We start from the raw sequence: 24,859 nt of genomic DNA, 5'->3' as shown, positions 1-24,859 counted from the left end.
CTGCTTCAACCAGACCCTCCTTGTTAGTGAGGATGAGGTCCAGCAGTGCTCCTCTTCTAGTTGTCTCCTCCACCATTTGCATCAGAAAGTCATCATCAAATGCACTGGAAGAACCTTGTGCACTGTGGCTGGCTGGCTGAGTAGTCCTTCCAGCAAACATCAGGGCAGTTAAAATCCCCCACCACGACCAGGGTCTGTAACTGCAGGGCTGCTCTCAGCTGTCTGTAGAAGGCCACATCAACTTCCTCACCCTGATCTGTTGGCCTGTAACAGACACCCACAACAGTATCATCCCTGCCAGCCTGCCCCTTAATTCTCACCCAAAGACCCTCAACTTACTCCTCATCTCTCCCTGGACAGTACTCAACACATTGTAGTTGCTCTCTCACGTAAAGAGCAACTCCACCACCTCACATGGCTGGCCTGTCTTTCCTGAAAAGGACATAGCCATCCATGACCACATTCCAGTCATGTGAGCTATCCCACCATGTCTCTGTAATTGCCAGCAGGCCATAATCTCCCGACTGACCACAGGTTTCTAACTCCTCCTGCTTATTCCCCATGCTGTGCACATTGGTGTGCAGGCATTTCAGGGAGAGAGCTGAGCACAATGATTGCACCCTAGGGGAATGGGAGGCCTCCCAGTCTTGGTCAATTCTAGAGTGCTGCCCCACTGGTGCAAGCCCAGCTACAACCCCATCCTTCTTCGAATCTAGTTTAAAGCTCTCCAAACAAACCCTGCTGGCTCCTGTCCCAGCATCCTTTTGCCCCTGTGAGATAAGCCTTTCCCATCTATCACTATCTGGACTGGTGTCTTATAAAACAAGCTGTTATCAAAGAATCCAAAGCCTTGCCTGTAGCACCAGTCTTGTAGCCAATTATTTATGGACCGAATTCTTCTATTTCATACCACATCAGCACCCAAAAATGGAAGGAGGGAAGAGAAAATCACTTATACCCCAGGCTCTTTCACCAGCTGTCCCAAGGCCTTGAAATCTTTCTTTATTCCCCTCAGAATGCAGCTTCCTCCCCACCTGTCTGGAAGACCAGCATTGAGTGCATCAGCCTGGGGAGTGCCCTGGTGATGTCCCTGATTGGGGCTCCAGATAGACTACTTACTTCCCTATGATGAGGGTCAACTCTGCATATTGGGCCCTCTGGTCCTCTCAGAAGGGAATTGCCCACCACAATTACCCTTCTTTCTCTCTTATCAGAGGCAGTCTTGAGGTGTGGTGCCAAGTGCATCTTCCTATGTGACCTTGTAGGTGGGCCTTGCACCACATCCTCACCTACCTCTCCTTCAAGATCCAGGACCTCAAACCTATTATGGAGGGGCACCTGGGGAAGTAAAGCAGGTAGGGAGGGGAGTTGCCTGCAATGCCGAACTGGAACTGACTTCCAACCCTCCTCATCTTTTTGGTCTTCTACTTCTGCCCGACAGTGACAGGGCAGGGGCTGTCCCAGGGAAGTCGTAAGTACTATCCCTTTCTCAAAATGTTCCTTCACCTCAGTTATTTCAAACAGGAGTTATTATTTGTTTCAAGCAGTTGTTATAGTAAACTTATATTTGTAGAGAGCCAAGCCCATTAACATTTAAAAGAGGACTGAATATAGCAGTGTGTTAAGAGCAGTAAGTTAAGTCCTAGCTCAGAATACTGTGTATTGGGATCCATTAACTCCAGCTTCATTTCAACAGTGGCTTAGAGTAAAGCAACAAAATGTGCTTTGTTGCCAAAGAGCACACATATCAAAACCATTACTGCATCAAAACTGATGATGCAGCTTCCAGGTGAGGATCTGTAACTTCCCAAAATACTTTTTAAAAGTTGCTTCTGGTTGTCTGACCACACCTCTTAGTGCTTTGTATCCACTATTCAGGATTTCCACACCAGGACAGGAAAAATTCCACTTCTTAAATAAGATGCTATCCACTCACAAACATTTTCAGATCGGTCTGTGACCAGTTGAGACAGTTGTAAAGGTGAGGACTCTACTCAATCCTGTAAATACTTTTAATCTAAACATTAACTTAATGACGGATTTGAGCTGACTGGGAATTCTTGCTGAAGCAGTATTTTTCTCAAAAAGCACAACTAATCAAAATAAAAACTTTCAATAGAAAATTAATGTCTTAAACAAAACTTCAATCAGAAATAGAGGCAGAATATACTTTTTCATGAAGTGAGGAAAGGGGAGAGGAGGTAGGAAAGAAAAGGAGCAGCAGCAGCAGCACCTTGATGGCTAGCGTCCATCATCAGTGTAGGAAACCAAATTTCCAGCCTTCGTTCAGCTTCACTTGGATGCAAGGTGTAATTCTTACATTTGGTTGTGGGTTTTTTTTTTGCTCCAGTTGGTAAACAACTTGGATTAAGTCTTTGATCCCACTTAAAACTCTCACACATGTGCCAAAAAAAAATAATACCAAATTCACTGACAGTTTATCTATTTCAGGTATGGGAAATGGTAGAGCAAGGGATATAATCTTTTTTATATGTTTTCCTGGCTATGATCCTAACACACAAGCTACTGTCTACCCATCTGTGAGCTATTAGTGTCTTCTCTCTGCCTCTTTGCTCTTTCCTTCTCCCCCTTTCCAGTCCTAAGGAGTAAATAAACAAAAATGGAAAGATCTTTATTTTTCATTGATGTGAAGTAGAAAATATTTGAACCTTGGGAAATTTAGATAGGAAAATTAATCTACAATCCACAATCTGAGTAAAATTACTTTCAAAATCTATATACTAATACCTTTTGTAAAGTAAGCATTTTGCAATTGTTAACCATTATATTTTCCAGTGTTAGTCTCCTGTCTACTCAGCACAGCCAAAATCAAAGATAGGGATATGGGCCTGATAAGATCACTCCCTTGGAGTGCTTTTGGAACTTTCCTATGACCTTTCTATTAAGTGGAATGGTTAGCATAAGGGGTCCAGTGCTTCTTATTGTGGAGTTTCATGCACAGAATACAGACATTAAAGTTTTCTTAAATTTCCTGTCTTATTATTGGGGTTCTTGGGGAGCCCAGAGCTCTCGTACCTCCCCTTCCTCAGCTGTTATCTCTGTATTTTTTGTTAGGTGGGGAAGCTTTCATAATTGCTCTTCTGTGTGCATTTATTAGTGGCTAAGGCAAGATGTTTTATGACATTTTTCCTCCTTGGCAGGAGGATTCAGCACAAAGCAGGACTACTAATGAATTTAGATCGAGCAATAGTGCCCAGATTTCTTGTCTAGAGGGCATGTTCTTGTGTTTCAGCCAGGGAGCACATCTGTACCCCACACTGCAACACTGGGCAGAGGGATACACTCCATATTACTACAAGAGGTAGAGCTCATCACATCATGAATTAACCTGCTTCTTATTCAGAGCCAGCCTGATTGTGTTTAATGCCTTTTACACTATGTTGCCATGCATATGGTGGATATTCCTATAATGACTGCTTAGGACAATATTCTATAGGTGTACTTAAAACTGTGGATTCCTGTTCTGTTTTCTGTGATGTCAATTGTTTTATCTTCTCAGCCAAAGATCTTACGAGAGGCAATCAAGCATTCTTTCCCTTAAATGATGGTCTTTTATTCTTTCTGTTGAAAAGATATTTCCTTGAATATTTGCCCTCATCATACTCTGAAAATCAGTATATTTGGGCTGTCTGCAGGAGCAGGTAAGTTATCAAATACAAGCCCTACTGCTATGCAACATTATTAAACAGAGCTATCATTTCTTTGTTCAGTTACGTTTTGGGGAAATATTTATGTAGTGAATTTGGGCAGACATTAGACAATTTCTCTAATATGGTAGAACATCACGCACAGGACTATTCATTTAAAGTTAAATGCTAGCAATATCAAGATAGGCTTCCTGTGAAAAGGAAAGAAAAGGTCTCCAACCACTAAACGTCTGAGCACTCTGCAGTACTCACAAACACATCCACAAACAATTGGGTAGACTGATGTGTTGGTTTTCTCACAAGGCATTGTTTGGAAGGCAAAATTAACCTACAGCAGTGCACGCTATTTTCGTTTGTGAAGCAGCAGCCTTGAGAAAATAAAAATGTTTTCAGAATGTAGCCCGTACATTTCCTCAGCAACATGAGACCTTACTAAACTAATTTCACTGTTTTTTCATATGTAGTAGTCACATCACACTGAAGGTTGTTCTGCTTTGATGCTATCTCATGGCCTGACACCTGAGAAGGCTAAAAAAAATTCTCAATCTGTCAGGCTGCTGTTATTGACCTTGAATTTTTGTCACACAGAACACATCTATGCAGAAGTTCAAATCACTGACAGAATGACAAAGTCTTTTTGGCCCCTACTATAAAAACACTGAAAAGCCTCACAGGCTGCCTTCAGAAAGACCAGAATGATTTCTGTCCTACCTCCACAACACAATTTTGCCTATTTTTCATCCTTCCCTCGTTGCATACACTTTATGTATGCAAATGCATTTTCCCCTAGGAAAGAGAAGTGTGGTAGTATATGGATAAACGTTTTTCAGTGCCTGATGACATAAAATGGCTCAAATGAAACCGAAGTTCAGGAGTCTATCAAGAGACAAAACTTACTTAAATTTTGGATTACGTCTTCAAATGGATAGAAGTTGTAATTATTGGTCCTACTGAGAAAAGGAAATGCATTTGAGGGATACAAAAAACACTGCCTCACTATAAATTAAACTTACACTCTTCCAAATTAGACCTGCTACTACACACAGTAAAATCAGTTTTACTTTAATTTCAGTGAATAACAGGGCATTATTTTGAAATTGCACTGCCTAACCAAGAAGTCTTTGGTGCTACTGAAGAAATTGCATACCATCATAATACTACAGTACTGTACTGCCATAGCAAATAGTAATAATTCACATACTGGAAAGTCTTGGAAATATTTGTAGGCTAAGATATATCTGGAAAATATTTTCCTGATCTGATACTTACAACAGCCATAAAATCTGCTCCCAAAGCCTGAGTGACCAGAGCAATGTAGGGAAGAGAGGTCTTGCATATCTGGACTATCGCTTTAAAATAGAGAGCACCTTAGAATATATTTGTTACATAGTCTAAAGCATAGTTATTCAACCTTTTTTCTTTTTTTCTTTTATTTTCCTTCCCCCCCCCTCACATTTGGGACCACAATGTTTGTCTTTAAAGTTATTTTTTTCTTCCTGACTGGTTTAATTTTGTTAGCAATATTGTGGATGTATTCATATAACTTCTAGTTTTCTTTTAGCACAAAATAAACCTAATTTGGAAAAAAGTCCCTGTAGTGTCTCTATAGTGTATTAGTCACCCTATCCTTTACAGATTAAGCTCTTTGGCATTATAGGAGAAATCATCTGCTACATACTGGCATCAAGCAAAAGCAGATTCATAAACTCTGCCCTTAATCTCTCTTTCAGTTTTCTTCCAATTAGAAACAATCTTTTGCTGATACTCTAATTAATAATTACACATTAAAATATTAGGCATTACAGCAGAAATCATCTGTTATATTCTTGTATAAAGCAAAACTAGGTTTGTAAGCCCTTGCCCTTAATCTTTCTTTCAATTTTCTTCCATTTAAAAACAGTCTTTCCCCAATGCTCTAATTAATGCAAATGATATTCATGATTAGTTAGTATTATGCTAATCTGAGCCCCAAATTTACCTAAATCTACATGGTGTTGTCTGAGTACCAGATTGCTTTAGGTTTCTAAGTAAAATTACATTAGCCTGCCAGCTGTACAAAATGCCATGATAGAGTAGAAATCCAAGCAAATCATCAAGATTACATTAGTTTTGTTTCTTAATGAACAACTGTTTGCATTAGGGATTACAGACAAATTATTATTTTCCTCTCTCTACCCAGGCAGCCAGGCATCTGTTGAGAAGTTTCATTTTTTTTTCCTGACTGTCCCTAAATAGATTGAGGAGAGCTAAGGCAGGGAGACGAGTCTAATATTTCATGTAATTGAATTTTTTCCATTACAAAGCAATCACCACTCTGGGGCCCACTGCTAACCTCAAATTTCTCGCTTCCACTTCTGTCTGGAATGCAGAAGAAACCTGAGTGGTTTTTTTTAAAGAGGTATCCGTCACCCAGCTTCACCTCTCCTCCTACAGTAGCAGATTACGTACCTTAGAGCCATACCTGCTTGCTGTTATACTTCAAGCCAATTTCCAAAACCATGCTGTTGCAGTTCTTGCTGCTCTGATATAAACACCGTGCCACCAAAAAGCATCGTGTGTGGAATAAAGAGCCATGGGGCTTACACTTCATAGTCGGTATCAACACCACAGGCAGGGAAACTGAGCTATGCAAAGTTGGGCGATAATGAACATGGTACCACCAAGACTGCTAATCTTTAAAGTGTAACGACGCAGCACCACTTTGTGTACGTAGGCAATCTAGCAACCTGTTCAAGTTTGTCCCTGTTTTGTGTCAAACTGTTGTAACATGCTTGTTATTATGTTCTGCTTGATTTAATTATGTTCCTAGTATACAGGTTTACTCATTCTTCCGTGCACTAATCTCATCTCCAGAACTCACACTGTGACAGCTCATTATTGTTGGCAAAAATGTAGGGCGCTGATAGGAAAAGAAAGGCTCTGATACATTCATCATTGTGTATCAAGACCACCCGATTACAAGATACAAGTAACAAGTTAATTGTGGATCAACCTGCAGAGTGCAGGGCAGTAAAGGGCAGTAAATCACCGTCCGTGTCTTGAATGGTAACACCAAGGAGCAGCAAAATAATTCGGGAAAAATTCTTTCCTTGTGTCAAACCCTGTGCTAACATCACAGCTCACTCTTGGCCTATCCTGAGCATCAGATGTATACAAACATGAACCAAAAGGCACTGTCACTATTGTGGAATTCATTAAGAAATCCTAGCTAAGTAACCTACAGAACACAACCTCCCTTTCACTTCCTTCAAATGGTTGGTTTAAACAGTTTTAATTAGTTTCAGCAAAAACATATAAAGTAAAAAACAAAACAACAAACAAACACAAAAATCTGACGTATCTTTTCTATTTATAGTCATTACTCCATATTCCAGACTTTCTTCTGTACTCTTTCATGTTTCTTATTGCAAACTACTGCAGAAAAAGACCACTCTAAATCTGGTTTTATATGCTGACAAAATGAAATAAATATAAAATATCTGTATATGGAGTCTACAACAGACATCACTAAGGCTATCATGTTAAAAAACTCATTTGAGGGTTTAAGGAAGTCTGGGCGACTTCCAAAATGCTTTGGAAAAAAATATTTATTTAGATACCTTTGTCTGAAACAGGTGATCTGCAGTTCTGTCTTTACTGAGTCTTGTTAAGTGCAGCAATTTAAATTGGAACAAGATAAAATCAGGCCTTCTATTTGGAAAGCTGCTTAAGAGCTAGTACACATGAGTGTTTTCCTGTCCATGCTTGTGACATTTGGTACTTCTATATGGACATTTTTGTGTTGTTGACAATATATACAGAAAATGTAAATAATCACTAAAACCGGTTAAGGAGGGAACAATCTTCACACTAGATACCAGGAAATGTCTACAAATGAGTATCTTTTGAGATAAAGAAATTTACAAATACTAGCCATTATACCATGTAAATTATATTATTCACTACAAGAATGTTTCAGAGTTTAAAAACCCATAAAATTTCTGCTATGGTAAGAGACATTGATAAGGCAATTAGATAGACTGAAAATCTGAATGGCTACATGCTGCTCAGTGTAGACATTCTGTCAATTAATGATACGTCAGTTTGGTTATTGATTTGTGAAAGAACACTAAAAATTGATTATAATCTACCCTAGCACTTGTCAGTGAGGTACCTTGAGATATTTCTATAATAGCAGCACAATGGAAAAACACATCTGAATGAAGTGGTCTGAAGATCACTGTACCACATTAATTTCACTATTAACACATTCACTTCGTTTTAATGTAAGTTTTTGCACTGATTATTTGGGTAGCATTATTAACCGTAACGTAGTTTACCTAAGCAAAAATAAAAGGGCTACTTCACCCTTCTCTGCTAACAAATACTCCTTATCTAGGGTGGTCTCAGCCTTAGTTGAAGCACATAGTTTTTTCCCCTCTGGAATAATGTCCTGGTTCATAACTGGTTTGGTTGAAAAGAACAGATTTTTAAGACAAATCACTACATGAAATCGGAGTCAGATGCATCATAGGTAGGATTAAAGTGAAAAGTACATTGGTGTCATGATGCTGTTGATGGGAATCAACTGGAATGGCTACTGAAGACTTTCATAATTATTCAAATAATGTTACTCCAGGTGAACCTGCTTTAGCAGGTGGGTGGGACGAGATCTCAAGAGTTCCCTTCCAACCCCAACCATTCTGTGATTCTGTGAAACGGCTGAGTTCAGATTTTACCTCATCAGTCCTCACCTGCCACTCAAACTTGCTAATTATCAGTAGCAAGGACAGAAAATTCATGAGTTTCAGGACTGTGCAATATTCCTGTAGAGAGGCAGTTCCAGCCCAGGTGTAAAGTGGAAGCCAGTGCTGCTGCTGCTGCTGCTGCACCTGCCATGGGTGCTGGATGGATAGATGTCAGCAACTGAGAAATCCTTGATTTGCAAGCACATGTATAGGAACAATGTTGTGGCTGGGAAGCTGAGGCAGTAAGCTCTGCTTGAGAAACATGAACATGTCTGCAGAAATGTTCTGATAGATGAAAACCTCATCAGCCTTACAGCGTGGTGCAATAAATCTCCGTGGTTTCTGAAACCATGTTAACTTTTACTTTGAGGTGGCGCAGTGATGTCTTCATAATTGCAATCAGCATAGTTATTTCCAGTGAAAGACTCTTGTAGAATATCCTTTTGTGTATAGCTAACAGGTAAATGTAAAGGTTTTATAAAATCAGAGCTCCTCAAAACCTGGAAAACTTATTTAGAATAAACAAACATGAGTCTGCGAGAGTGAATGGAATATGACTAGTTTAAAAGAACAACTTGGCAGTGCCACAATATGAAGACAAAGCATTTCAAATCCTAAACTGTGTCAGTTTAAAAGTCCAGTATTAAAGGATTCAGTTTTATCCTTCATTTATTTTTAAGGGGAACATATCTACTATAACGTTGTATCCACAAGTCTCAAGACCAATAGGTTTTGGTAACAGCTTTCTTTTATGGATTGCTTGGCCTAAATGGAAGACCACATAACTTTATTGGATCAAATTTACTACATGGAATAAATCAGAAGTCTTTGTTATACAGAGGAAATCAAAACCCTTATGTAACACTTTCTTGAGCATTTGTGAAATTTACATGTAGTCTAACCTCTCTGTGCAAAGAGTTTCCTTGAATTAAAAAGAATTCAGTTCACTTCCATATGAAGGTAATATTCTACCTAAACAGAAAATCTCCCCTATCAGTACTTAATATCTTTGAGAAATTGACATTGACAATTTGAGACTTGATATTTGACATTGAATCCCTGCTTAACAAAATACGGGTTTGCACATACATGCTAGTGCCAGGGAAGAACTTAAGTGTGTACATGACATTGCAAGGCAGAAGATCTGCTAAAACATTTGATTATGTGTTTTTGTTTAGAATACTGAACAGCTGTAGTAAAAATTTTAAGAGAGTTAATGGTATCACTGTATAGTGCGGAGTGGTAAAGCTTTTAGTAGCAGTTGATAAAGAAGATAAAAATTATTTCCTAATTATATTGGGTTTACAGGTTTGAAAAAAATGATTTTATTTGTTCTCGACACGATTTTTAGTTCTTTAAACTGTGTTTATCATGATGTTGTCATCTGAGACACAGTATGTCAACTGTGTCTAATATCTAGTTGTCTCTTATTTCTAGCAAGTACTAATAGAGTGACTTTCCCATCTTTTTTTTTTTTTTTTTTTTTTCCACTAGCAACTTCTATTTCAAAATTAAATTGGAAAAAAAATTGCAGAAACCTTCACCCATCTGTCTTTATTTTTAGGTCTTCCATTTCTTTACTAAAGTTGCTGTATTCAATATTCTAAACATAGTATCTTACACTAGGAACTTGAAAACGTATCTTAAAGAGTAAAAAAGTTTCTAGTTCTGATAGAAGGTTCAATCTATCAATATCAGGGTGTAGAAAACTCAGCCTTCTCATCTCAGAATTTTGACTCAACTGTCACCATATAACATCAGAGACCAATTATCAAAAATTCCAGCTAGGAAACTACATTTTTGTATAGTGACAAAGAAACCAGGTATCTGGGGAAAAAAAGGAAAGCGAAAGAACAGACTGATAACTTCAGGATAGAAAAAGGAACTTTATTAGGAGTTGTGTAAGATTTCTGTAGGTCCTGCAGAGGATTCACCTACAGGAAGGTGCCATAGCTTCCTTTGTACATGCATTTCTTCAACCATATAATATGTTCAGCTGAGTTACAAAGCAAAACTGTTCTTGAACATGTACACAAAACATCAATGTTAATTACATCTTGAATACTACAGTTGTATAAATTAGGGACAGGTTGTACAAAGTACAACTGCATTTTACATGCTTTAGAATTAAACAGCTACTTTTTCCTGATTTCAGTGAACTTTGGGTCGATGCCTTAAGCCAACACAGTGCACATATATTGAGACATGCAAACACATGCACACAAACATATGTTTATGATATTGTTAATGTACAGCTTTCTTCATAAGAAAATGTTAACATTGCCAGAAAGAGCAGACAAAAGGAGGCATTGTCAGACTCTCAGTGTGGAGCTCTTGCCAGATACAAGTATGAAACACAAGTAGAAAAAGTTGTTTTGCTCAGAAGGCACTGCAACTGCTAAACACCTTGCAGTAGCAAATCTAACTGGAAGTACGTAGCTAACATGCAAGGGACTGAAAATGAAAAGATGTAGAGGAATTTGAGAAGTATGTGCATGTGAATAAGCAAAAATATCTTTTTCTTGGTTAAAAGTACACATTTAAAAAAATTGTCGGTGAAGAGCTACCAAAAATGAACAACAGCACGTTCATTCTATCCAAGTGTATGTTGTTAGCTTTTAAATTCCCTGCTACCTACAGGTTTTTTCTTTATGAAGGAAGATTACTCCCTTGTTTCATAATAAAAACCATTAAACAGTAGAAATGAATGTGCATTCGAGGTTTACAGTTCTCCAGACGGACTTTTTGCATTTTAAACAATCTAATTCAGGTACATACTAATTATATATAGTACCTGAGATGGATATTTATTATAGACTGAAATCTAAATGTTCTGGAAAAAAAAATAGAAAAGAAATACTTATAGTGTCTCATGAGCACATATAGCATGCCTTTAAAAAAAAAGTATTTTGGCTAATGACTCAGAATAACCATTACATAATTAATAAAGGAACTTGTAGTAAGTTATGTACACTATTTGTATTTTTGTGTAAATAAGGAAAACTGAAAAACAGCTTACAAATACAACCTTGAGCTAACCCTTTCTCTTACTCACTCCTCCCCCTGAAATTTATAGAATTAAGATATTTTGTTTTGGGTCCATGTATAAGCACGGCATGTTCAATATGTCCACAGTTATACTGACATTTGTTTCTAAATCATTTAATTAAAAGTCATTATTGAGAACAAAGGATTCATTAACAATCTGTACATCTGAACAACTGATGGAGTTTTTGTGTTATGAATATCATTTTAATCCAAATTTGAAAACTGCACAGATGTGCTGCTGCAAAATATTGACATACTGCAACTCCCTTGGAATGTGATTAACATTTGTGTTAAACCAAAAAAGTACATTAAAATCTGGCTTTACTAATAGATTTAGTATTGGAATAATTCTTTTAATGCTCAAATATAGCATCTAAATTGTTGCCTCCATTTGGGACTATATGCCCTAGTAATAGAGCCTTAATACTATGTGAAATCTCGCTTTTCAAAAATATTTATTTCACAAAGTGAAAATATAGAGTAGAATAGAAAAGTGATTAACCTTGTATTGACAAACCTTCTTTCCAAGATTTTGTTATGAAGGTTTTGATCATAAGATCAAATCATTAAGCAAAATGAAATGTGCAGTATTTGCAACAAATTAGAACTTCCTAGTTGTCTCTGGATTGTTCCTAAGACAAACCTGTGATTTCCCAAGAGTTTTGAATAGACAGAGTATTTTTCATTCTCTTTCTTTACTGCACATACATGTATCCATGGATATAAAAATAGATCATTGAGATTAGGAAGAAGATTTTTTTTTTTTTTTTTTTAGAATATGTATATACACTCTACAGATGTGCACAGAAATTATTCAGACTTTGGTACAGATTTAACAAAATAACTTTGAGTAGGGGCCTCAGGTGTAAATATCTGGAAACCTTCCCCCGCAAAACAAACACAAACAAAAACTACCAAAACGACCACAAACAAAACAAATACCAGCAACCTAATAACAATGCCACAAAGTTTTGTAAATAACTTCTTATACTAAAATTTTTAAATCTGTAAAGTGATGAATTTTTAAATCTATAAAGTCAATCACAAACCACCATATGACTGTAATCCCAAATTAGCCCTTTGCCATTAATAAAGAGACAGTAAAAAATACCTAGTGTTTCTATGGCTATCATCCTCTCAATCACCCTCATTATCATTCCTCATCAGTTTATAAATGAAGATTTTTCAACAAAAAAATTCTAGAGTATTTGCCCGCTGTACTGAACAGTACTTGATATATAGATTCTGTGTCTTAACAGAATGCTATTTCCCTCATCACAAAGTTAAATGAAAAAATAATAAGATAATGTGCAACTAAGATGGTCACATTACAGCCATCTAAAAGACTGAGATAATAATCAGTAAACAAGTTTTCGTATATTGACTGTTATTTAACATATAACAAATTTACTTTTGTTTGCACTTGGTTGTTTATTGCATTCTTAGTAAAATTTTTATCCTCTTGTGTTTTAGTAAACATATCCATATTTAAGAGAACACAGATGGAGAGTGTGTAATTTCTGGTTTGGTTTGTTGTTTTTTTTTTCCCTAACAAATGAGTTTGTTATTATTGTAGCTAGGTAAAAGAACTTGAATGGAATAAACAGTAAGATAGGAAACCGTAGAGTAGTACTACAATACCACAGGTGGATAACACAGATTTTACTTATTAAACAGTCATTCCACTTAATTTAAACAGAAAGATGGAATGTTGTTTTCCAGGTGATATTTTCAAAGTAGTTACTTTAAAAAAAAAATACATATATATAAAAAAAAAAGGAATAAAAGCCATTATTTTAGGAATATTTAAACTAAATTTGATGCTGAACATCTGTGCTGCAAAATAAAATAGATAGCTTAGTTATAATGAAAAAAATACCAGATTTTGTAATGATGCCTGTTATAACAGTGTTTGTTAATGAACTTTTTTATAAGTAACCATCTTAATAAAGTGTTTGCTGTTCCTCACAAGGCATTTGCAATTCAATGTTTATAATTATTCAGGAAAAGCAAAAGCAAAAAAAAATAAAGAAGTCTGCCTTTCTTGATTTCTTCACTGAGAAGTCTTAACATTTTACTTATACTGCATATTTCTGATAGGAATTTACCATGAATAATTGCACAATAAACTCTGTAGTTATATTTTGCACACTATGGCATTGAAACATAAGTTACTTCCCATTCTTTGAGAGAAAACAATTCACATTGTACATGGGTTTACCTTAAATTCTACAACTGCAACTTTATAAATTAGAAATATAATGCAAAATAGAATGCACAGGTAAAATATATTTTAATTTTCACCTATACTTAAAAATCAAGTGTTTGTAAACTCCCTTTCCAAAGTGTGCGTGAAATACACACTCATGACAGTGAACATTTACATTACCTGTATTTCACAGATTACAGTTCAGGATAAAATACTGCATGCAGTGAAAGTATTGATTTTCTTTTCCCTTTGGAAGCAATGCCAGCTTACTGAAAGCTATTCTCGGAGAAACATTTATTAAATATAAGACATGCTCCTCAAAACCTGAACAAAACAAACTTTCGTACATGCACTATTAAAAAATCTGCTACGCAAACATTTCATAGTGCCCATGTCTAAACATTTGCCAGCCAATTTAACAGCTCTTTTCAATAATGCACACACAAATAAAAAGTCTGGTTAAAGATATAGACATGAATCTAAACGTAATACCAGAAAACACCTTTTTATCATTTACTTTCCTTCTCTGCTCTTTATAAAGTAAAACATGAAAGTTCATACCGCAGTAGTTCAACAAGTAGCAAAGACAGAAAAGCTCTCCTTCCCTGCATTCAAAACATACAGAAACAATCACAAGTAGCAAACACAATTTAAATTAAATACTCCCTTCAGGTATGATACCCTCACTGAAGGCACATATCAACATCCACCTTTGGAAAGATAATGAAGTCCTTGCAAAGCAGTGTAGGAAGGCAGTTACAATCAGAAATCTGCCTTCTGTCCAGGCACTGGGACGTGCTCTCCACTGGTGCTCCTCAGACCCACTGCCCAAGAATAAAGTGCCTATTGTCTCAGCACTGTACTAATTGTGAAAAAGCAGCCCATGCAGTAAGCATAATGATTATCCAGAAAAACAAGCAAAGGCAATCAATAAAGGAATGAAAAGGGTAAAAATACACAACCAGACAGAGCAAACCAAGAATGAAATTAATATTCATAATGGAATGCTAGCCAGCAGAAGGTCTCTTTCATGGCACAGCTATTGCATACAAGAGACTATTGTCCACACGCAACAAAAATCAGTATATGGAGAAAACTTTGTGTAGCCCTGCTGAGGAGAAAAGCTTTTCTTTCCCAAAGCACTTGCTCCTGGCCCCAGTGTTTTGATTAAATGAAGTTCTGGGCTCCTTTGCCTGGCAACATTAAAAAAGTTGTCTCAGGGTCCACCCTTCCCTGAGCTCTGTAAGTTTTTTTTTTTCCACCTCCCCGCTTTCATTTGCAGCTGTATAAATATGAACAAAAAAGCCGTGCTTGTCCAAACAAAGAAAAATTGGTCTGAATATGCATAGCCTCATTAACTAAATTTAATTATGACAAGCGGCATATTAATCAGTAGTTGCTCCAGTTACTGCATTCATTGGAAGGGAGGAGGACTCCAAATTAAGGGGAAGCGTGGTGGACAATTGCATACTGATTAGGAGGCTGCTCACAACATGATACAATACACTTTCTAAATAATTATTCAGAGGAAACAGAATAAAGAGGCAGATTGCTCTATTTTTAAGACCAACTCAAGAACAATTAGTCAAGAGGACGATGACAAGGCTGCTTTCTTTTTTCCCGTGACTGCTTCCATCTCCACTTTCTCACACCATCTAGCCTGGCAAGCACTGCAAAATTTGCATTTCATGGGGGGAAAAAAAAAAAAGGGAAGAGAGAGGGAGGAAGAAGAAGAAAAAGAAGAAAGAAAAATCCCATGCTGTCCTTGATGCTGTGTTAAAAAGAAGGCCCATGCCACTGCAACAGCAGAGAAACTCTATCTATCTGACCGTGATGTTTAGCAGCTCCTCAGTCACTGAGCTGGAGCTGGGAACTTCGCACACTCTGAACTTTGCAACACCTGCACTGCAGAAGTGAAGGAGGAGTTCAGAAAGGGAGGGGAAAAAAAAAAAAGCTTCCAGGGAGAGAAAAAAAAAAGTTATCACACCAACTTACCATCCACCAGGTCCTGGCTGACATGTCATAGCATAGCTGCCATTTTATGGAGCTGTCCGATGCTTTCCCTGCCATTACGCTGTCAGCAACCTTCATCAGATGCAGCTCAATGGAAGATAAGACACCTAATCAAGAAAACATCAGCAGTGGCTTGCAGGGCTACATGTAGGCCAATCCTTATCACACTGCATCATGGGAAAAGCTCCTTTATTAGCAAGAACTCCAACCTCACTGATATAAAGACAAGGATCAGGTTTTTTTCCTCCTTTTTTTTTTCTTTCTCTTTGTCTGAAGGGATTGGTGAAACTAGTCAGCGTTCTTTGTGTATCATGTGTACACCAGTTTAGTATCTCGCAAGTGGGCGGCTAGCTGCATTGCTGGGCTATGCAGACTTAAGTTTATTTGCATTCTTCTCAGTTGTACATTGTTTGACATGGTTCGTGGTGAGTGCCGAGCGAAAGAGAGGAGGGGAAAGAAACTGCTCTGAATCTCCCCTAACAAGGACAGATTCGTTTCTCTGACGTGGTGGGGGCACAGTTCAGGTGTCACGAGCACATGCATGTGTGTACACACACCTACACACTCATGCATGCAAACACACACACACGCACGCGTGCACAGGTGGGGAACACACAGGTAGCGGCTGCAGCTGGATGCAGCAGGGGTTGCCAAAGGCTACAAACTCTGTTCTCGCACTGGACATGTGGAAACAGTTTAACTCTTTGCAATCAGCCTCTAACAAGGAATAGGAAGGCTGGTTAAGTCAGCAGGAGGAGTGGGGAGGGGGCATGGTTAGGATCTCAGTGTCACACATTTTTCTCCCCTCCCTTCCCACAGATGCTCATGATCTCTTCTGCTCTGGCTGATCTAACCGGGAAAGCGGAGGCGAGCTGTTGGGGAACTATTTCAGTCACTGCTCCTTCCTGCCCCACAGCTACAGGTTCTCTGCCTGTTGCACCTACTACCAGCAGGGAGAGAAGGCATTCCTCCCACAAGATTTTCCATGCAAGGGTTTTTCCCTAATGGAAAATTTGTGATTCCCTGAAGGAAGGGCTGGCTTAGAAGAACAAATAATTCTGACTTTATTTAAGCTGCGGAAAAGTTCATATATAAGCACACAGAGCAAATCAATAAACCCTGCCTCACATGAAAGGGGATATAAAGAAAGAACAGGGTTTGCTAGTCCTGGCTGAAATGATCAACATGGGTTTTATTGCTGCATTGAAGATTCTATTAATATATATGCTTTAGCTACAAGTTGCTCCTTAGCAAAAAAACCTTCCACATTTCAGAAAATGTCTTTTTAAAAATATCACATTAAGTTAATTACTATAAACAAGAAAATATTTCACACATCTCTATACCACTTGTGTTTTCAGTTAATGGCCTCCTACATTTGCTCTGTGTTATATAATTGAAAACTGTTTCCAATTGACAGGCTCATTATGCCTATTTGCTGTGAGGCATAAGTAAGAATCCAGGACTACGGGCGTATGGAGATACTACAGTATGACACACACAGCCACCACCAGGATTCCTCATTGCTGCAGCTCTTCTTTCCCTTGTGTGTATTTGCCTCTTTTTCTGCTCTCTTCAGTCTTTTTCCCTTCTATGAAGGTCACCTCCAGAGTGAACCACCCCACAGCTGAAAGCCCACTGTAGCTAGTGCCACAGCAGTGCAGTGCTCCCACTGACAAATGGGGGTACCCGTGGATGCTGTGGGATGGACAGAAGATTTGTCTGGCATGGACCTACCTCTTTCAGCTGTTAGAGCTGGCGCCCGTGACCCATTTAATTAGGTCCCGAAACAGTGACAGCACCTAACAAAATTACTTTCTTGAGCAAGTCCAGAGCTCCAGCAACAGAATAGCTCTCTAGCAACACCAGGTGCATCAAAAGATTAAAACTGTTTTCCCTTCTCCCCGTATGCCATCGAGGTCAGCTTGCTGCCTCAGTTTCTTGTTTTAAATACAGTGGTGAGGCCAGCATTAAAGAAGTCAGACACAGAATTAATGGAGACTCTGGACATCCCAGTACGCTAAATTTATATAACCCTTTTTCTGAAAGAGCTCTGTATGATAAATGAGGATGTTTCCTTTTTTTTTTTTTTTTTCTTTTTTTTTTTTAATATCAGCTAGGTTAAAATGATAAATAGGAATCTGAGAAAATTTTGGATTATTGAAAGATCTGCCTATAGTCAGGTGCTGTGGTATGGCTGAGCATGCTTACAGTGCACAGGAGGTGTTAACTCACTCTAGTTCAGTCCTTATGTTCTGGTCAAACAGCTTGGCTTTGAAATAAACATTATAAGGTAGAGAGTGTACCAGCAGCAGATTTTTATCCAGTTGTTTGTAGGCAGTATACAGGCAAATATCCTAAACAGTCCCAGCCTGAATCTCTCCCATGGCCTTCACTAACAGCCTCATCATCACAATGGGACTGCACACAGCAGCCAGCTGCAGGTGTGAGCTAAACCTTGGAGAAGAAGAAGGATGCTATTTGTCACTTTCACACATAACCCCCAACAAACATACTTCCCAGTGCAAGGAAACCTGGGACTAGTGTGGACAGGTGGATTTTCTGCAGTTTCTCATCCACTGAAATCTGATCACAGGTGAAGAGACCAACTGCTTCAGTCACTAATCTGCCTTACCAGTGCAATTCACAAATCCCCAGCAGAATGGTGACGGCTGGAAGTGGGAGCCCACACTTTAGGTAATCATGAGCCAGTTCACTGTGCTTAAAAGAGGATAAAAGTTTTATCACGTTACAGCTAGCTGAGAGATCTAAAGCTGCTCTCAGAGGCCCAGCACACAGCAGATCCAATCTTGCAGCAAACCCCCTGCGACGAGCAGTGGTGTTCCATCCTAGAGGAACATAGCTCCCAAAGCTTCAAGAAGACTACACACCTCCTGCAGGCAAAAACACCATAGGCATATTAGCTTTATATGTGCATATAAAGCATATATGCATATATGCATATATGCATACATTAGCATATATATGCATATGCATCCAGAAAAGACAGAGTCAACAAGGATCCTCCCTTCTGCTGCTGCCTGTTGCCTCTTGCGTTAGCAGAGGGCAGAATGAGGATTCCTGGCACCCAGAAAAACAGCGCCTGCAGCGCTGGTCCGTGTGTGCTTCCCGTACACGTGCCGCTCCCATGCCTCCTCCTGCCTGCTGGGAGGTCTGCCTTTCTCCCAGACATGTCTGGTTTCCAGATGGGATTTTTTAAATGCTGTAATATGCAGGAAGAGACCTCATTTCCTATACTGCTTGAAGATAAAGTCATAGACAACACAGAGAAATAAGTAATTGGACAAAATTTTCAGATTTTTTTTTTTCCCTGTCAGGAAAAGATAAATTTATGAGGAGAGCATATGGTATTGGTTATTACATGATAGCAATGCATTTCAAGGTTATTAAAACTTCCATTTTGGTAGAAGGGTGGGGGTTTTTAACTGGAATAACTTAAATTTCTCAAGTGAGTTGGATTTTTCAAGTGAATTTGAATGAAACATTTGCTCTGACTGACCCTTTTTTTGCATCCTTTTCCGTGTTTTCAAAGGAACAAAAGAAGATACCAAAATATAAAATCTAATAGAACAAAAATCTGGTTGTTATGTAAGTGAAATCAGATGCAAGCCATTTCATCCGATTATAGTTACCTGTCTTCCTAACATATTAGGAAAAGAATTGCCAGCCTGAATTTTCCCCAGGGGTTTTAGTTTTTGTGAGGATCATTTTGCCCAGGCTGGCTCAGCCTTTGACTCTGCACAGGGGGATATTCCCATTTCATATCCAAAAGGGAGCTAATGAAGACCACCACTCACAATAAGCCCTCAAGAATCAATTAATTTCTTTCCATAAGGTCTGAACACCTACTAACAGAGAGGCTCAAATAGAGAACGCACAGTATGCTGCTCTGGGGGACATACAGGGCTGCCACAGAGAGACCCAAACTAGTAATGCAGATCTAAGTGATTACAGAGAACAAGATCAATGTTCAGATTTTGGGGTGATCTTTAAATGTTGGGGTTTTTTTAATCTGCTACTAGGAAAGTCCTTGATTGTCTTTGTAAGGAAAAAAAAATATACCCCACTGATTCTGAAAACCTCCTCTCATTATTTTAAGTCTAGAGCAGCATTTTTTTAACTAGTGGCTAGAGGCAGCCCTGTGTCCTGAGGCTATCCCCGGCATCTAGAGACCCTTCTAGTGTTGGCAATTCCCTTTCCACAACAGGCACTAGGCCTGTGGGCAGACACAAATCACAGCTCACATTTCCTAGGAAATTTTTCATTAAGCCAGCCATTAGTGGAGCCAAGCAGTTGGTATTAATAGCAGGGAGCTAACCACAGATCAGTTCACGCGCATTCTTACACACACACCTGTGTGCACTCACACACTCTCATCACTGCCAGGCTGAGGCTGAGACCAGCCCCAGCTGCCGATTAGAAATGGGACATTGCACTGATGCACCAGAGGCTTTTAGGTAGGTTTGGAAATCCCCTCCAGAGCTACCTTGTTTCACCAGGTGCACATACAGCCCTGTCCCAGCCCTTGGTGTGAGCCCAGAGGCACTGCTGGTCTCCAGAATCTAAGAACTCTTGGGAGCCCTTCACACACTGCTCTTCAGCATGTGCTTTTCCTCTTTCTCCTGCTGTTTTCTGGTAAATATTTTCCATCCAAAGTCATTGGCACCTACAGAACCCATTCACATAAGCTTATACAGAGAGGTCCTTTATGGCACCAGGATTTTTTGTTTCTGTTAATGGAGAAGTACTTGGCTGAAGAAGCCTGACAACTGACTGCTTTCCATTGAGTTATATCCCCCGGAAAATATAAATTTGATGATTACTTCATAATGCAGCAGTAGTGGTGGCAGGGAGCAATTGCTATTAGCTTAGCCTTTCCATTTTTCCCATTTTACATTTGTAAATGGGAAAACATAAGTTTTGTGTGTTGTTTGTCTTTGTTTTGTTTTGTTTTGTTTTGGTTTGGTTTGGTTTGGTTTGGTTTGGTTTGGTTTGGTTTTTTTAAGGAAATTATTAAACCATGGTGGGTTTTGCCCAAGAAACATGTTTGTTGATTGCCAGCAAAGTGATGAAAGGCAGCATTCTTACCAAGTCCTTTACTAGACATTTTATAGGCTGACACTTCCACCTTAGCACTTTTTCTTGTGGAGAGACATACTTCCTCTCTTCTGGAGCTCCAAAGTGCACAAGACATGGCAAGGTACCTGCAGGGATGTGGAGAGCTCCATAGTTGTCACAAACAGTCCTGGCTGAGGAGACAGGAGCAGCAGCAGCAGCTTTACTGAAAGTGACAAAGAAGGCTGACATGGAAACTGACTGGTAGTTCTTTCCAATATTCCTCCTTTTGCTCCCATCACCAGTGCCTGGCAGTTTTCAAGGCCGAACACAGCACTTTTTGGGACAAGCAGAAAACAGAGGGTGGCAGGTGCCACCTGAGGGTGGACAAGTTGGCTTCCAAAAGGCAAAAAACCCAGTTCCCAGACTGATGACATTCAGGAAAGAAAGTAATGCCGAACTGTTGTTTGCAACTCTTTGAAGTCATAAGTGCTGAAGGCTGACTAGAAAAGAAGATATGACAAAACAGTTGAGTGAAAACTACTGTTTTTAAAAGTACACACCAGTCAATTTCAGAGGCAAATATGAAAATTTAACTTGAAAAAAACTAATGACATAATTGTAATATGTCCACAGAACTGCCACATCTTCTGTGCTATCATAACTTGCAAGTTGGGCAGGAGACAACCAGTGGTAGAGATATGCCCAAAACAGTACAGTTCAATTATACATTCTAAACCAGCCCCAGAAAATGCTTCATTTGCATTATTTCAATTTAAATAATTCATGCACAATAACAGAACTAGTGTACAATAAATTAAAATGCTAAAATTCTAGCATTCTATTTTTTTTTAAGTTTATGAAATGCAGTATGTGACTTTTTTAATTTCTAAAAAAATTCCCTAAAGTAAAACCATGATTCAAAGACAGAGGTGAAGTTACACTTGCCATTTTCAAGAAAAAAAATTGTTTGATATTTAAGAATTGCATGACTCACACAAATGTTCTTTATTCACTAAGTGCCCTGTTTCATGAGGAGGGTGGCCGCTGGTGCTCAGTACAGGGTAACACTCCATCCACCTCATTTGTGGATTGGATTTCATCCCCTATGAGCCATGCGAGAATCATAGAAATCTGAATTGTATCCCCTGAGATTCAGTGCTAAGAAGCCCAGTAATAAATGGAAGTCATTATGCTGCTTGTTAACAATCTCCTTACAAGAAGGAATGGATTCTTTTCACCTTTGCTTTGAAGAGAGGGGCATACTGATAGGCTTCATCAAACACACTGCACGTTTGTAACCGGATGTGGAGCAAGCAGTTTCCTTACAGGACATCTCCAGTTCGGGGCCTGGTGAAACAGCCTTATCTGCCAGGACCAAAACACCTGCTTGGTGCTCACTGTGTGAGCACCAAGAACGAGAACAAAGCTGGTTGCTCCCCTTTGCTAGAGCACCACGAGCTTTATAAAAGTTTATAAAAGTTGGAAGGGTCCCACAAGGATCATCGAGTTCAACTCCTGTCCCTGCATATGACAACCACACAGTTCACACCATGTGTCTGAGGGTGTTGTCCAGTCTCTTCTTGAACACTGTCAGGCTTGGGGACGTGACACCTCCCTGGGGAGCCTGTTCCAGTGCTCTAGCACCTCTGGGGGAAGAACCTTTTCACAATGTCCAACCTAAACCTCTCCTCGCACATATTCCTGCCATCCCCTCAGTTTCTGTCACTGGTCACTAAAGAGAAGAGATCGGCTCCTCCCCTTCCTCCTCCCCTTGCGAGGAAGCTGTAGACTGCAATGAGGTCTCCTCTTAGTCTCCTCTGCTCCAGGCTGAACACACCAAGTGACTTTAGCTGCTCCTCATACAGCTTCCTCTCCAAACCCTTCACCAACTTCCTAGCCCTTTTCTGGACACTCTCCGGTAGCTTAATATCTTTTTTATGCTGTGTTGCCCAGCACTGCACACAGTGCTGCAGGTGAGGCCGCACCAGTGCAGAGCAGAGCGGGACAATCACCTCCCTTGCCCGGCTGGCAATGCTGTGCTGGATGCACCCAGGACATGGCTGGCCTAATGTCCTTCACATCCTCCTGCAGCTGACAGTCTGAAAGTCTGTTTTGTTTGCAAAGAGAAAACTACAGAGGCAGGGGTTAAGGCTTAACTGTTAAGCTGTGTACAGTGTTTGGCATTGTTGCATGGCTGCAATTGATCTCACCCACTTATATAAGAGAGGTGAGAGAAAGGGGAGAACAGGCCAGAGCTGCAAGAAAATCTCATGTGTGAAAGATCTAGCAGGTCCATTTCCTGTTAACTTCCCTGGACTGACTGATGTTCTTGACAGCATCTTCCAGCAAAATACATCCTCACAAGAGTGTTGATAGTAATCATAATTCCCTCCAGATACTAGGCAAGACTTCTGACTGCAGTCAGCACCATGCTGAGCCAGGCCCAGCACCACCTTGTGACAAATGCTAGCACATGACCCAGATGACTTCCAAGCTGCAGAAAGGCAAGAAGCACAGGAGGCTTTTAAAAAGTGTTCAGCATTATTCTCAGCACTGCAAGGCTTTATTGCTGCAGATGGTCACAGAGGCTGCGCTATTCAGGAACTGAGCATACGGCTTCCTCAGCATGAGGGCAATTCCTCTTTGGTCCTCACAGCTCTCAGTCCCATGAAGGAGGTACACGAGCAATCTCTGTAGATGAATTTTGCTCACAATGTCTTAGCAGGTGCCAGATTGTCTGTCCAGTTGTCAGAAGGTTTGCACCTGCCATGATCCTCTCTTCAATGGAGTGAGCCCAAACACATTCCCTCCTGCTCAGTTCTGGTCAGCAGCTGATCTTAGACCATTATTCCTCAGCTAGGAGGTTGTGGTAGGCAAGCCGGGTGGGCAAGGGTCAATGCAAACATATTTTACCTGGAGTTTTGGTGCAGGACTAAATGTAGGATCATTGGACACCAGACAGTTTTCTGTCTTGAGCTGGAGGGGAGGGTTTAGTTTTTACAACACAAGCACTAGCTGGAGTGAAAAGTTTTCAGTATCCCTGTGACTACAGGCATACAATTTTGATACCCATTCATACATGCTGCATTAGCAATGCCTGGTACTATACTATTGTGATTTGATAGAAGTTGTGGCCTGCTTGTTGTGTTTTGTTGTTTTCTTTTCTACTCTCATGTTTCTGTGTCTTCCTTTCGTCCCGTTTTACCAGATAAAGGTGACCACACTCTGGGTAGAGCACGAAGTAATCCAACAAACTGACAAATCCTCTGCTGCCACATTAGATACCCCAAACCTGCAGGAAACAGCAAACATGGTGAATTACAAGTTCACCGGGAGCATTAGGAGAAGCTAGCCTAATTCCTTTCAGTTCTTTATCTTTTTGTGCGCTAACGGAGCACAGAACAGCAAGCTACGCCAGAGAAGAGCAAGCAATGAGTAAATGGAAAGTGTAATATTTAACTCAGTTCCAAAGGAGAAAATAATTATCTGTATGAAAATGGCTCTGGGGTCTCAGCAGACTATTTTTTAAAGCTTGTTTCTAAAAGGTCTTCATATAATAATGCAGCTCAATACATCTATACAACTTAAAATTCCTAGAACATATTAGACAAATTGAATAAATCATTTCAACCACCTAGCTGGCCTCTTTCAGCAATAATAATCAGAACAAGCTATTTTGTTAATGATAAAGATTATTACCTTCAAATGCCTGTTGGCCTTTGTGAAATAACTATGCAAAATGCATGGATAGAGATGGCATATCCTGCAAGAGATCACTAAACTAGTAGGCGTGCAGTTGCTGTCTTCCTCACAAACCAATTTTCCAGCACATTTTTGCTGTCTATTTTATATGATAAATAAACAGAGCTCAGATTGCATAGCACTGATGTTCTACTCAGCTACCACTGTAATACAATAAAGACCTTCACATTCAAAAACTTACAGAATTATAACTGAAAGTCCATTTAAGATACAGCTGCCAAAACATATACTAGAACCTTAACAATGACAAGTGGCCACGTGGAGCAAACAACAGCGTCATCAGTATTCTCCCAGATGCAGTCATACTACCTTCCCCTCCGCTCCCTTTTATCCCATACAATAACATTGTTTAC

General features: G+C 39.4%; 1 protein-coding gene across 3 annotated transcripts in view; it reads right to left on the bottom strand.

Moving 5' to 3' along the window:
* The window catches only part of NFIB (nuclear factor I B), a 273,378-nt gene extending 257,505 nt beyond the window's left edge, over positions 1 to 15,873 (bottom strand). For all 3 annotated transcript variants that reach the window (XM_080362342.1, XM_080362343.1, XM_080362346.1), the window contains exon 1: positions 15,648 to 15,873. In XM_080362342.1, the coding sequence (XP_080218468.1) occupies positions 15,648 to 15,743 (96 nt within the window). In that variant the 5' untranslated portion in view covers positions 15,744 to 15,873. The remainder of the gene's footprint in view (positions 1 to 15,647) is intronic.
* Between the last annotated feature and the right edge of the window lie 8,986 nt (positions 15,874 to 24,859).

This window comes from Nesoenas mayeri (assembly GCF_963082525.1).
Source record: "Nesoenas mayeri genome assembly, chromosome: Z".
In the NCBI taxonomy this organism is placed as follows: domain Eukaryota; kingdom Metazoa; phylum Chordata; class Aves; order Columbiformes; family Columbidae; genus Nesoenas; species Nesoenas mayeri.
Note: the sequence above shows the minus strand (reverse complement) of the source record. Positions and strands in the feature narration are given on the sequence as shown.